This window comes from Anabrus simplex, chromosome 2, assembly GCF_040414725.1.
Source record: "Anabrus simplex isolate iqAnaSimp1 chromosome 2, ASM4041472v1, whole genome shotgun sequence".
Classification (NCBI taxonomy): domain Eukaryota; kingdom Metazoa; phylum Arthropoda; class Insecta; order Orthoptera; family Tettigoniidae; genus Anabrus; species Anabrus simplex.
Window position 1 is genome coordinate 787,856,596 of NC_090266.1, and position 15,081 is coordinate 787,871,676.

Below are 15,081 nucleotides of genomic sequence, written 5' to 3' on the forward strand. Positions count from 1 at the left end.
ATGGTAAATTTCTGAAAACACAAAGTAAATTCATCATGCATGATGACAACAACATTTGCAGTATGGTAGATAAGATTACTACTATATAATGGACTGTCTCACCTGGAATTTTTAAAGACACCAAGTTTTAATAGAAGAGGTCCCAATAAATACCACACAGAATCAAAGCGAGAATAACCAGGTGTAAGTCAGGTTAGGAATGAAATAAGAAGAAGTCTTTCATTTCTTTATCCTAATAACCATCATTTAGTTGCTTGCATTCCTCTGGAATATTTTACGAAAAGCTGTTTACTTCAGGCATGATCAATCAATATTTATTTTTATAATATACATTCTCCATAACTTAGATAAATATTTAGAGCATATCAGAAGTGCAGAAATGGGATGGATGGGAACCTCCACCAACAGGGTAGGCTTCCGGAACTACCACACACCATACAGCCACAACGAAGCAGGCAGGGGAGTGGAATCCAACTTACTTGAGCCCGCTGCTGGTGGCAGTAGGCGTACCCTCGCGACTCCCTCTCCCCCCCTGCTCCCTGTAGTTGCGGTAATAGTTCTGGATGCAAACTGCAGCCTCCTGGCTCTTCTTGAAGCGTTTATGCTCACAGTATGAACGATATCCATTTTGGATCACTGTAGCAGCACGAGTCATCTGCTTGAAGTATGCATACTGCCAAACCATTCCATGAGAGAAGACATATTTAGTCATGCAACATGACACTACAAGGTAAAAATTACAAATCATAAAAAATAAAAAATATTTTGAAACTATTCCATCATACACTTAAGCGACAACATTACCACAAATAACATCACAGAGTTAAGAGATGAGGGAGCAATGGTCACAATCATTCTCAGAATGTGAAATACTCTGTAAGTTGGAGCCCAGTATAATGAAGCAGGAATGTCTCTTCCCTCATTTAACTGTGTGGCATAGCTTACCTAGATTGTGGACAGACAGTGAGCCTTTCAACAGGAATGATTCATAGTGTAAAAAGAAATGCATGGATGAAATATGTATTTAATGTTAATGCACAGAAAGTAAATCCATTAGTATCTCCAGATGTTCACGTTATCATTGAAATCTCTTGAGTTTTTCTTCTTTTACAATTTGATTTACATTGCACTGACACAGATAGGAAAGGGTTTGGAGCGGGAAGGAAGCAACCGTGGTCTTCAATAAGGTACAGCCCCAGCATTTGCCTGGTGTGAAAATGGGAAACCACAGAAAACCATCCTTAGGACTGGTGACAGTGGGGTTTGAACCCATTAGCTCCCAAATGCAAGCTGATAACTACGTGACCCAAACCACGCAGCCACTTACTTGGTATCTCTTACGTATATGCACTGGAACACATGAACTTTTATTTGGAAAGAAATGTGTTCAAGCTCAAATACATAAGAAAGACACAAAAGACTAGAGTGAAGAGGAAGATGCTATTATTTACATGTATTAAGGATTAACTGGATTCAAAATACTGTATATTCTCTCACAAATGATTTTCAGATAAGTTCCAGCCAATTCCTTTAATTAAGATATTTCTTTTAACATCTTAATAGGCCTGTGTAAGCATGCACCTTATCTACAGTGTGTCTGATAATTTGTCTGTTACCATTTAACCACACAAATCTGCGATAGCATACAAGGTGGAACACCAATAAGGTAAGTTCTTCTCGAACAATATTTTAAAAGAACAATGTACATTATGATATAAATGTTGATTATGATGATGGACATAATGTGAAATAATAACAGTAACAATGGATGAAGTTGTAAAATAAAGATAGTAAATTCACTACGAAATCTTTTAACACCACAGATACGAATACTGACATTTCAAAAATAAGTCAGAAACTACGTTTCAATGAAATTATGAATTTATTTCCCCCTAAATTAACGAACACAAACCATTCATTCATCATGAATATACATATGATACAGTATTTCCTTACTGATAACTGTGACATTTATAGGTTCCAAGGTATATATAATGGTGATGGTTGACCTAAGAAACAGTTCAATCTGTTCAAATACCACTTATAAATGAAATAGCATGGGGTTGTCATTCATAGCCTCACTTTACAATAAGACAGCAGGGATGATCTCTCCACTCCAAAGATTATTTTCAGAAACCTAGCAGATAACTTGAAAACAAGGTACCATTCCAATTGTTACCTTGGAATAAGTATTTAAAACTCTTAGGGGGAGTCTACAGTTAGCACAAGGATTCAAATTTAAGACTTCAGGATTCTGTGGAATATTTCATGTTGTCAAGTTTGGTGGTGATCACAGAACACTGATAGCAAATCTGGGAGTAGGTATAAACATATATTGTAATTAGAGGTAAAATGAGAAAAGAAAATAAGGGTTTGGAAACAGAAAGATAAGAGTTTGTGAAGGAAATGAATCATCTGAAGTTGATGTCTACAGTATTATGTCCAGTACCTCAGTGGAGAGCTTCAACCACTCTCTGTGGCCCCACAAGGCAGTTGCCGAATACAGTAGCGTGCAGCTCATGGGACAGCAGAAAGCAGTTGAAAATATTCCTAAAAAGTGATTATATTTCTGTTATAAGGAGTGAAGTTGGTCTAATTCTGCAGAACTAAATAAATTAATACCTGCTATTTGCTTTATGTCGCACTAATACAGATAGGTCTTATGGGGATGATGGGATAGAAAAGGCCTAGGAATGGGAAGGAAGTGACTGTGGCCTTAAGGTACAGCCCCAGCATTTGCCTGGTGTGAAAATGGGAAACCACGGAAAAACCATTATCTGCTCCTTAAACTTATTTCAAACACAACATTCTGTACAGTACTTCATAAGTTCATAACACTAAGCTTTCTTCCACAGATCAAACTAAGAAACTTGTTTCCTCTTCTTTCTAATTGTGTCTTTTTGAATGCAGTCCTGAGTTGATTACATAGTCCAAACAATGGCACTGATGATACCAGCACCAGAAATGCACAAATATTGTACATAACAGTTCCTAATATTTTCCTCATTGTTCAAGTAGATTTTAAAGAATTCTTTCATTTTTAGTTTCCATTTCCACATTGAGGAGGTGCAGCATTATACAAAAGTAAGGACATTCTAACACCGTAAGGTCCACCGGTACCGAGAAAATATCCCATAGCAGGCAAGTTTACACTTTATTTAAGTTCCGCTTCAAGCATGTTTTACTGTATTTATGAAAGTGAACGAAGAACGGTTGGGGACTGCTCAATCAGGAAATCCGAACAGTAGAAATAAATTATTACTAATGGCTTTTGCAGAAAGGAATCATTATTCAAAGGTACTGGGGTGAACCTGTGCAATTCAGGTATTGCTGTTACAAATCTGGACTCAGTTTCTCTCAGATGAGTCTCTGTAGGATCATCTGCATCTATGCTATAAGGAGGTGTCTCCTAACAGACTTGGGAGTACAGTATATTGATTTCAAAAAAAAAAATTTAACGTCGCAACGACACAGACAGATCTTACTGCAATGATGAGATAGGAAAGAGCAATGATTGGGAAGGAAGCGACAATGGCCTTAATTAAGGTACAGCCCCAGCATTTTCCTAGTATGTGGGAAGACACAAAAAAACCATCTTTACAACTTTAGGTTCAAATCCACCATCTCCCAAATGCAAGCTCACAGCTATGTGACTCAAACCACATGGCCTACTGGCTTGGTATATTGATTTGTATATTCAATTTTATGTAGTGAAGGTAACTCTGTAAGTTTGTAATAAAGCTTCAAGCTACAGCTAGTAACTTCATGCTTCCATCTTAACAGTACTCCAATGTTCTACTGTTTGAAACTGGTGATTCTCCCTTTATAGCAGGAGCAGCGATTGTAACAACTGCCACATGGCACATAGCAGTGGGCTTTAGAATTATGCCAGCTGCCATAAAATCTCTAGCGGAAGATCTTGGAAATACCTGAAGAAACTCTATGAACTACCTGTATGAAAATTGAGAATCCTATAGAAACAACTATTTTTCTGATGAACTTCAAATTGTATTCTTTATAATGAGGCATCTGTTCAGCAGTTTTCTTATAATTTCCATTACCAGAAAATGGCTTATCACATTAAATCTTGGGAAGTTCACAATGGTTTACTCTGCCACATTCTCTTCTACATAGTGTCAATAAAAACAATAAGCCAGGCTGAGTAGCTCAGGTGGTATAGTTCTGGCCTAACACTGCGTATCACTTTCTCTTGCCTCACTTCTTATAAGAAGGCTTCAGCTGAGTGTTTGGGGTATATTTCAGGTTCTGTCAGGACTCTTTTTCTTTGTTTTAACATTTTGATTTTCATTTGAGTTTGGTTCCTCTCTTTATTTTTTATTTTTTTTATTTTACCAGACACCAATGTAAAAGGGAAACTATTTTTATTTCGAGGCTTTGGTCTGTTGTATTGTTGTGTGGGTGGAATGATTGTTGTTTGGGATAGCAAGGGATTTGTGCGGTGGATACATGACCTGTTCGCTGGGAATTTTTTGAAAGTATGATTATGTGATGTACTTAGTAAAGAAGTTGTGCAGCACATGACAGAGCTTCTTCAGCTCTTGTTCTAACTCATGAAAGGAGGTAAAATGGAATCAATGTTCTCAATTTAGAATAATGAAGAGCCACTGTACTATTCATCTATGATATTACTAACGGCAGGTCTGATACACATCTGCCATGATCTTGTATAGATATTTGTGAGTAGCTATTAATGATATAATTTAATCCAAGCATATATTACATTAGTATTTTATTAATTTTCTTCCATCTGGCTGCATTCTTTTGGATTTTGATAATCTCTATAATTAATAAACGTAGAGTTTTATCAACTACTTTCCACTATTTGTAAGATCATGCATGTAGTTTGATGTTCCATATTAAGGTCCAATGAGTCTGAATTCAGGCAGTTTATTTGCCTACCTTATGTCAAGCAATCCTACAGTACCTTTCCTTGAATCTTTACACACAACTCCTACATGTTGGTGCTGGGGTGGGTCTATCAGTTGTTCACTTAGAAGCACAAAAATAAGACTTGGAAAGAGAACCTCAAACACAAGGAGAACACAACAATTCATATTTCTCACCAAAATTTAAAAAAATCATTTACTTTCTTCAGTAAAATTTTAACTACATTCACAGATAAATATTTCACAGTTTGTATACTTTCCAAATGCTTGATCGCCTGATATACTATAGTACTGGCTTATGTATTGACTTCATGGTTTGAATTTTCAGAAACCTGTATGTGCCACTTACATTCCTCAAGTTCTATTTCATTTTATAGGGGAGGGGTTTGAAACCCTATCACCTCCACTGGGTATGGTCTTGAAGACAAGGAAGTGTAATGTCAACTCTACTGTACATAACTGTGATGAATAATATAAGTGAAATAAATGCAGCATATGGAAGTAGAAATATGAACACAATGTTATTTGATGATGACATTGTGCTTAGGGGAAGGGATGAGAGAAAAGTGCAAGAATAACTTGATGTAGTGAATAGAAAGACTGGAGATGGTGGGATAGTGGTGGTGCATGAAGACAGAATGAAGGGGGGGAAAAAACAAAACAGGTGAGTTGGCCATGTGGTTAGGGGCACGGCAGCTGTGAGCTTGCATCCAGGAGATAGTGGGTTCTAACCCCACTGTCGGCAGCTCTGAAGATGGTTTTCCATGGTTTCCCATTTTTACACCAGGTAAATTCTGGGGCTGTACTGTAATTAAGGACACGGCCGCTCCCTTCTCACTCCTAATTCTCTTTCACTCCATTGTCTCCATAAGACCTATCTGTGTCTGTGTGTCGTAAAACAAATTATCGAAAACAAAAAAATCAGAGATTAAAATTTTAAAGCTGTGGAGAACTTCAAGTACTGTATTTAGAAATGAATCAGTGAAGAAAAACTGCATATAAATATCAATGGTAAAACTATGGAACATGTTCTTTCACACAGTATGGAATCCAATATGGAAGAAAGGTATACCAATGAAGGTTAAAGAACTAATGTACAAGACATATTAGATATCTACTGAGTATTCCTAAATTCCCATTACAAACTTCTCAGGCTAGTAGATGGGACTGCGTAAATAACATTTCAATTAGGAACCCATGTACAGAAACATACTGTTTCCATGCTGCAGGTACAACAAAATCAAATCAAGAGTTAAATCTCCCACTTCTACTGAGCAGCTCTCCCATTACATTGAGCTTTGCCGTATGCTACTGTCATGTCAATGTGATATGCAAATGTGAATTCAACAGTGTTCATCAGATATGCAATGGCAAGAAAATGAAGTTTACAGTTCAAAACAGTATTGTGAGAGGCAGGGTAGACATCATGTAATATTTGTAAATCATACTGTTATGGGTCGGCCCTGTAGTGTAAGGGTAGCATGCCTGCCTCTCACCCAGAGGCCCCGGGTTCGATTCCTGGCCAAGTCAGGGATTTTTTTCTCGACCTGAGGGCTGGTTCGAGGTCCACTCAGCCTACGTGATTAGAACTGAGGAGCTATCTGATGGTGAGATGGCAGCCCCATTCTCAAAAACCCAGAATAACGACCGAGGGGATGCGTCGTGCTGACCACATGGCCCCTCATAATCTGCAGGCCTTGGGGCTGAGCAGCGGTTGCTGGGCAGGCCAAAGCCCTTTCAAGGGTGTTAAGTGCCGTGGGGTTTGGTTTGGTTTATACTGTTATGGTGTACCATAACTTAAAGCAACCAGTACCTTGTCAACCCAGTTGTATACCAGTACAGGTAAACTTGATACACAGATGTAATAGCTCCTTCAGCAACAGAAACAGGAGATTTAAACACTTGATTTGTAGTGGGTGTATATGCTAGTTGCTTTACGTCGCACCGACACAGATAGGTCTTATGGCGACAATGGGACAGGAAAGGGCTGGGAGTGGGAAGGAAGCGGCCGTAGCCTTAAATAAGATACAGTCTCAGCATTTGCCTGGTGTGAAAATGGGAAACCACAGAAAACCATCTTCAGGGCTGCCGACAGTGGGGTTTGAACCTACTATCTCCTAAATACTGGATACTGGCCGCACTTAAGCGACTGCAGCTATCGAGCTTGTTTGGTGTATATGTAGCACAAAAACAATACTTTTCTAGATGTGGTGTTACCCAAGTCCCTGGAGTTTGTAATGGTAGTTTCCAAACACCCTGTACTATAATGCACTGAAAATGGACCAGTGACAAAGAAGGTTAATGACTGAATGCAGGCAGAGGAAAAGTAATTTATGAAAATACAAAAAAGTACACAAGAAGGGAGATAGAGAGATGTAACATGAAAAGAATTGAAGGTATACAAGTACAGTGATTTAAAAAAATGTAACTGAACCCAAGATAAAATTAAAGTAACATAGCAACAAGGAATCTAGCAAGGCTCAATAGGGCCATACATAATTCTCCACATTTGTACTACTTGAATGAAAGGAAAACACTTAGGATTGTGATGCGCAGGGATATTTCCCTGTAGAGGCCTCAGCATTGGGAATGTAACCGTGTGTTGACAAATGTCAAGAGATGAGGAAAACGGCCTTTAGCAAGGGATTACTTAGTAGGGGGCCGGAACATGACCACTGAGATAACGGGAGCCACGGCCAGAAACAGTTGCAAGCTTACAACACCGTGTCAGCTTTTGCACATGGGTTCCTGGAACCAACAATGTTCTAGGGATCCTTGGGTTGTGCCATGGTTGAAAGATTTGCTGTGTTTAAGTTGCAGCATTGGGAAGACTGTGCCAGGATTGTGAGCTGCACGTCAGTCCCTCATTTGGGGCCATATAAGTAACTTTTTTTTGAAAAGGGACCATTTTGTCACTAAGAAGCCAAAACTATGTGCATCCTCGGTAAGTTATGAAAAAGTTTTTTAATTCTAACAGTAGCAAGACAGAATGTTGATACATGCCTAAGTTCCATAGGTAGGCCTATATATTTTGTCAAATGCCCGGGGACTGATTGGAATCTCAAATGGCACCATCAAAAGTGTATTTTATAATTGGCAGGCGTGATAACTCAGTTCCAATGGTTCTATCTTCTCATCAGGACAGCGCAGGCTTGAACTGCAGTCGATGCATGAAACGTTTTTAAAATGGGAAGTCATGTTCTATTGATACGGATTCTACTTAAAACACTAGATCCCGTCCCTTATCTTTCTTTAGTACATTTGAGCCATAACCGCATCACTTATGGTGGTGTATTTTGAGTATCCAACCATTCTTCGGGCTTACCTTGTGCCTTAAATGGTGAGTGGATGCAGTGGCGTTCCCACAAAATAATTTCAGTCCAGGCCAGAAGCATGGATACAACTTTTCCTTGGAAGGGGTTGTGAAAATATTTTTATTTTTTATTTAGAATTTGCTTTACATCGCACCGTAGGTCTTAAGGTGATGATGGGAAAGGAAAGGGCTAAGAGTGGGAAGGAAGTGGCCATGGCCTTAATTAAGGTACAGCCCCATTTGCCTGGTGTGAAAATGGGAAACAAAGGAAAACCATCTTCAGGGCTGCTGACATTGGGATTTAAACCCACTATCTCCCGGATGCAAGCACACAGATGTGTACCCCTAACCGTACGGCCAACTCGTCCGATGGATATGAACAGAAAGCCGGTACTACTGAGTGCGGTGACGGATCTTCAGTAGATATTGATGGTTTTGATTGTTACCATGTACAAACATAGCTTCTGTACTCTTAACATAAACCGGCTGCATTATTGAAACTGTTCATAAAATTGATAATATCGTTCTTTGTTTGTGAGGAAGTAGACTCTTCATTTAATTTGTCTTCTTAAAAAAAGGAACCACTTTGGTACTACGCCCCGTGAAGGTGACTACCTTCCAGGTCGCAGATATTTCGATTACGGGAGACTCAAGGCCAACTCTACTACACCCACAAACAAGGCTGTATCTTCCCCACCCCATGCCTTTTTCAACTCTGTCAGTGCCGGGAATCGAATGCAGGATGCCTTAAGCCAAATTCTAAAATAAGGAGACCTAAAAGTAACCAGCCAGCCCCGCGGTGTAGGGGTAGCATGCCTGCCTCTTACTGGAGGCCCCGGGTTTGATTCCCGGCCAGGTCAGGGATTTTTACCTGGATCTGAGGGCTGGTCCAAGGTACACTTATCCCAGGTGCTTATAATTGAGGACCTATCTGATGGTGAGATAATGGCCCCGGTCTAGAAAGCCAAGAATAACGACGGAGAGGATTTGTTGTGCTGACCATATGACACCTCATAATATGCAGGCCTTCGGGCTGAACAGCGGTCGCTTGGTAGGCAATCGTCCTTCGGGACTGTTTCACCATGGAGTTTGGTTTGGAAATGTAAACAGAGAAGGAAACGAAACCCCTGCAAGGCTCTTTAGCTTCCATCCAGTTTTCCTGTCCAGCCTCGTGCATTTAGGACAGTTGGAAAACGTATGCCTTAACAAATACTCCTCATAAAACCTTTGTAAAAATACTAACTGCATCTCATTTATAACAATAATCACTAACGGCTCCTTTTCATGTGGCTACATTGGATGAGTCGCTGTCCTTCTGACTCCGAATTCTCAGAATCAAATCCCGGCTTGGGTCAGTGGTCCTTAAAACTGTGTTGAAATGGCAACAGCTCTGTATCTTTGGTTCTGGCATGTTAGTAAAAATTATACATACGAATATTAGCATCACAAAACTGTAACTTTATACTACTATATTCTGCATCCCAGGCTTACGAGGGAAACTATTTAACAGTTTGCTTTTTGTCGCACCAACACAGATAGGTTTTATGGCGACAGTGGGATAGGAAAGGCCTAGGAGTGGGAAGGAAGCAGCCATGGCCTTAATTAAGGTGCTCCAGTATTTGCTTGGTGTGAAAGTGGGAAACCACAGGAAACCATTTTCAGGGCTGCCGACAGTGGGGTTCGAATCCGCTATCTCCCAGATGCAAATCTAACAGCTGTGCGGCCCTAACAGTGAGGAAAACTAATAGGACAAGGTAACTCTACCTAGCATATGCTGTGACATGTATTTTTCTTTACCAATTAACAAAAGATCTATATCCATACGCTATACATTCTATATTTAATTATTTATTTGGTTATTTATTTATTAGTGCCTTCTTTACAGTGGTGAGGTTAGGTTTCGAGGCCCTCTTGTACAATTTACCACATACTAATCAGAATCTTAAATAAAATACTGAGATATTTAAAATAGTTAAAACTACATAAATTGATAGAATTGAGATAAATTTAAATAAATTACTAAATTAATATTAAAACTAATTAATATAAAAAACTGGGAGCCTCCATGGCTCAGGCAGCAGCCTCTAACCGCTGGATACCGTGGTTCAAATCCCGGTCACTCCATATGAGATTTGTGCTGGACAAAGCAGAGGCGGGACAGGTTTTTCTCCGGGAACTCCGGTTTTCTCCATCATCTCTCATTCCAGCAATTCTCCATTAACATTTCATCTCATCTGTCAGTCATTTATCATTGCCCCAGAGGAGTGCAACAGGTTTCGGCAGCGGGCACATTTCCTATCCTCACCGCTAGATGGGGGCTTCATTCATTCCATTCCTGACCTGGTTGAATTACTGGAAACAGGCTGTGGATTTTCATTTTCAATATAAAAAACTCTTAAAAATGACTAATCCTTAGGCGTACACGCATTCATACTTCAACCATTCAGTCAGCTGTCGTCAGCAGGTAGTCTCAGAAGGTGACCTTAAATCGTGATTTAAAAAAACTAGTTTGTCTGACCTGAGATGGCAGGGAATTCCATAATCAGGTGCCAGTTACCACAAATGATCTATTAATTTTATTTGTGTTGTGCAGTGGAATAGAAAGAATGAATCTAGAAGTTGTATTTAAGTTGTGAAATGATGATAAAAAGGTTAATTTAGAAGAAATATACAGCAGCTAACTTTCAGCTAACACTCTAAACACCATCGTTAAAATGTGTAGCTGCCGACGTTTATCAGACATCAGCCATGAGACAGCCTGATAGTATGGGGCGATATGAACATCGTACCTGATACTGTAAATAAATTGCAGGCTGGAATTCTTCTCTCGTCATGTTAACTAAAACGTCACAATAATCAAGAATAGGGAGAATGAATGTCTGTATTAGTTTGGCCTGTAGCTCAAATGGAAATACATCCCTCTGCCGTTTAAGAGGGTGAAGCACTCCAAAAATCTTTTTACGTATTTCTTTCGCGTGATCAGACCAATCAAATGTTTCATTCATCATTACGCCAAGACTTTAAACCGTTTTACTGTAGGGAATAATGTTACCATTCAGTAGGATATGCGAGATTGCAACATTGTTTGAGCAGCTCAGTATTTTTCGTGATCCAATTATGATTGCCTGAGATTTTGTGGAATTTAGTATAAGAGAATTTTGTTGTGCATATATATTGAGTCATCGGAGGTCATTGTTAATATCTTGTCTTGCAGTATCTATTTGTTTGAAGATCGTCAGCATAGAGGTAGTGTGTGTTATTTCCTTTCGCAGATGGTATGTCCTTGATATAAATACAGAAAATTAGGGGCCCTGGAATACTGTCCTGTGGGGCAACACTAAGTTTTATTTTCCATTTAGAGGCCTTGTCTTTTACTGTTACACGCTGTTGACCGTTACTCAAATAAGACCTAAAAACCTTAAGCGCAGCCAGGTCAAAATTTAACGGTTCCATTTTCTTTATCATAGTCGGAATTTCTATAGTGTCAAAGGTGCTACTGAAGTCAAGAAGGATAAGTATAGTGAGCAGTCGTTTATCCATAGCTTTTCTAATGTCTTCAGTAACCTTCAAAAGTGCTGTCGTGGCAGTACTGTGACCCTTCTTAAATCCAGATTGCAAAGGGTCCAAAAAAGCATTTTTATTTAGGTATTCCAGAACATGATCGTATACTAAACATTCAAAGGCTTTAGAAAGCGCAGCGAGTATGGACATAGGACGATAGTCAGAGGGTGATTGTGGGTCTAAGCTCTTGGGTCCTGGTATAATATTGGCTGTTTTCCAGACAGTAGGGTAAGTTCCGTTTAGTAAACAGTAGTTCAGTATGTGCGTCAGTATAGGCAGGACAGCACCCATAATGTTATGTATAAAAGTAATAGGAATATCATCTACACCTGTAGTCTTTGATTTAATCGAGTACAAAACCTTTTTAACCTGATTTTCTGTGACACTGTGAAATGTGAATGGTGGATTTGCTGGAGGGGAGGGTGGTGAGTCGGTGCAGTTAATTGGTGTAGGTTGAATATTTATTCTACTAAAGTAATTGTTCAGTTCATCAAGTGGAATGTCAGGAGTTGTTTGTCTCTCTTGATGTTTTCCTATTCCCAGAGCTCTAAGTTGGTCCCATGCACAATTAGAATTTAAGTTGTTTGCTAAATTCTGGAAATATATACATTTTTTATTTATGATTAACTGCTCTGTGCAATTTTTTACGATGTGGTAAGGTGTGAAGTCTGTGTATTCTAGGGTTTGTTTATAATGTCGAAATAACGAGTCATGGTGGGCCATCATTCTCTTGGTTTCATCATCTAGCCATGGAAAAGTAGGGCGAGAAACCTGTATTTGACGTGTGTGTGTGTATTTCTTTGCTGCATTATTTGTATAAAATGTCACTTCTTTATTGCTTATCACATGACCATTATTATAATAACATTACCATAGTTTGTCTAAACCAGAATATTGCATCTTTACTCAAACTGTTTATTCTTGCATTCATTTCACTTGTACTTGGAATATATAAAATGCTGCAGTTATGTTGGGATGGGAGTAGCAGAGGTTGGTGGTAGTAGTGGTGGGGGGGAGGGGTTTGTCATCCAAGGAGTCCAGACACCCCAAGAGTTTTAACAAATGTATTTTTATTAAGCATTTTATATATAATGTATATTACTATTAGCTTCCGGAGTCCGACTCATTGGCTGAATGATCAGTGTTGAGGCCTTCGGTTCAGAGGGTCTCAGGTTTGATTCCCGGCTAGGTTGGAGATTTTAATCACATCTGAAATATAGCATTAATTGAAAGAGACCGTCTTTTCTAACCTGGCCATGTAATTTGTTGTACTTGTGATGCTATTACAAATTTTAAACATGAAACTGAATAAGAATGATGTTCAGACAATTGGAATTAGAAAATATGTGCTAATTAGTAAGCTGCTGCTTGGAAAACATCTGCAAAAATGTTTAAACAAACAGATTGCATTTTCATATAGATTTTAATGTGTGTGTGTATTTCTTTGCTGCATTATTTGTATAAAACATCACTTCTTTATTGCTTGTCGCATGACCATTATTATAATAACATTACCATATTTATTCTAAACCAGATTATTGCATCTTTACTCAAACTGTTTATTTTTGCATTCATTTCACTCATACATGGAAAATATAAAATGCAGCAGTTATGTTGGTACAGGAGTAACAGAGGTTGGCTGGGAGAGAGGTTGTCGTCCAAGGAGTCCAGACACCCCAGGAGTTTTAACGAATATACTTTCATTAAGCATTTTATATATAATGTATATTACTATTAGCTTCCAGAGTCTGACTCATGGGCTGGATGATCAGTGTTGAGGCCTTCGGTTCGGAGGGTCCCAGGTTCGATTCCCAGCCAGGCCAGGGATTTTAATCACGTCTGATTAATTCTTCTGGCTCGGGAACTGGATGTTTGTCCCAACACGTTCCTCTTCATATTCAGACAACATACTACACTACCGGTACCAACCACCAAAGAAACATGACAAGATGGCCACTACTGTGTGTGAGTCTATAATATCCGTAGTGGATTATGATGTAAAATGCAGTGAAAAATATGGCAAATGCAGAAGAGTAGTTAAAAATGGAATTCTGTGTTGTAAGTGTGATGAATGGTACAATTTTTATTGTGCAAATATTGTAAATAGGACTGATATTGAAGAAAATGTGTGGCTGTGCCCAGAGTGTAAACAAACTGATAGTGAGGCAGAACAACAAGAAAGAGAGACCTATGAAACTACACTTAAGATTTTAGGAGTGCTACAAGAAGACTTTTGTGCTCTGAAACATGAAAATGAAAGCTTAAAGGACAGAATAAAGAAACTGGAAGATAAAGAAGACATTGGAGAAGAAAGATCGCCATGGATGGAAGTGACGTGTAGCCATTATAGGCCTAATGTTAAACATATGGGAGAAACTACGTACAACTTAAAACTGGGAAGAAACTCTTTGCAGTGCCAAAATAGATTTCAGTCATTGCAACAAGTTCCAGAAGAAGACATATCAAGTTTTCGGAATAATAGAGGTAACCTACAGAAGAAGAAAACCAACCGAAAGTCATGATCGCCAAAAATTCATCTCTATGCAGACAGTCAAGGGCGGGGTATGGCAGAAGGCATCAAGGATGAGCTGCAGAATCCAGAAACTGAGGTTTTAGGACTAACAAAACCAGGTGACAAAACTGAAGACGTTCTTTCAAGTTGTGATCCTGTGTTAGAGAAGGACAATTATATGGTGATTGTGAGTGGTACAAATGACATTGCTGCAAATGAAGGAGAGGAACTAATTACGACCCTCAGAGGTAAGATTTTCAAACTATCTGACTCAAAAGTAATTGTAGTTAATGTGCCACCCAGGTATGACCTTTTAGAGGACTCGTGTGTGAACAAAGCTGTACATGATGTAAATATAAAAATCAAGAGATTACAGTATGTAAAGGTTTTAGAAATGTCTATGTAGTAGATACGGTACTTTAGGTCTTGACAGGCAAATGTTCACTAAGCATGGGTTACATCTGAATGGTAAGGGAAAAGCAATTCACTGTAGTCAAATTGCTACAATTATCAACAGAGATTTGCAAATGAATCTGCACGTCAGAAAACCCATACCACTAAACTGGCACATTACAGGGAAACTTGCCAGAAAACCTAGACACTTAAATCAAGATCTATGTACAAGGATCTGGGTTCCAGGGAAGTTCTCAACTCATGAGTCAAATGTTACCCAATTGCAACAGTCAAGTTTTAGGGACGACAGGGGTCTGAGATTGCTCTTGGTAAACTGTCAGAGTGTAGTAAATAAACAATTAAAATTTAGTACACTGATGGAATCTTATGAGACT

General features: G+C 38.9%; 1 protein-coding gene across 1 annotated transcript in view; it reads right to left on the reverse strand.

Annotated features, from left to right (window-relative positions):
• The window catches only part of Camta (Calmodulin-binding transcription activator), a 705,348-nt gene that overhangs the window by 77,197 nt on the left and 613,070 nt on the right, over positions 1–15,081 (reverse strand). Inside the window, exon 26 of the mRNA XM_068226037.1 lies at positions 480–673. Coding sequence (XP_068082138.1) covers positions 480–673 — 194 coding nt within the window. The remainder of the gene's footprint in view (positions 1–479; positions 674–15,081) is intronic.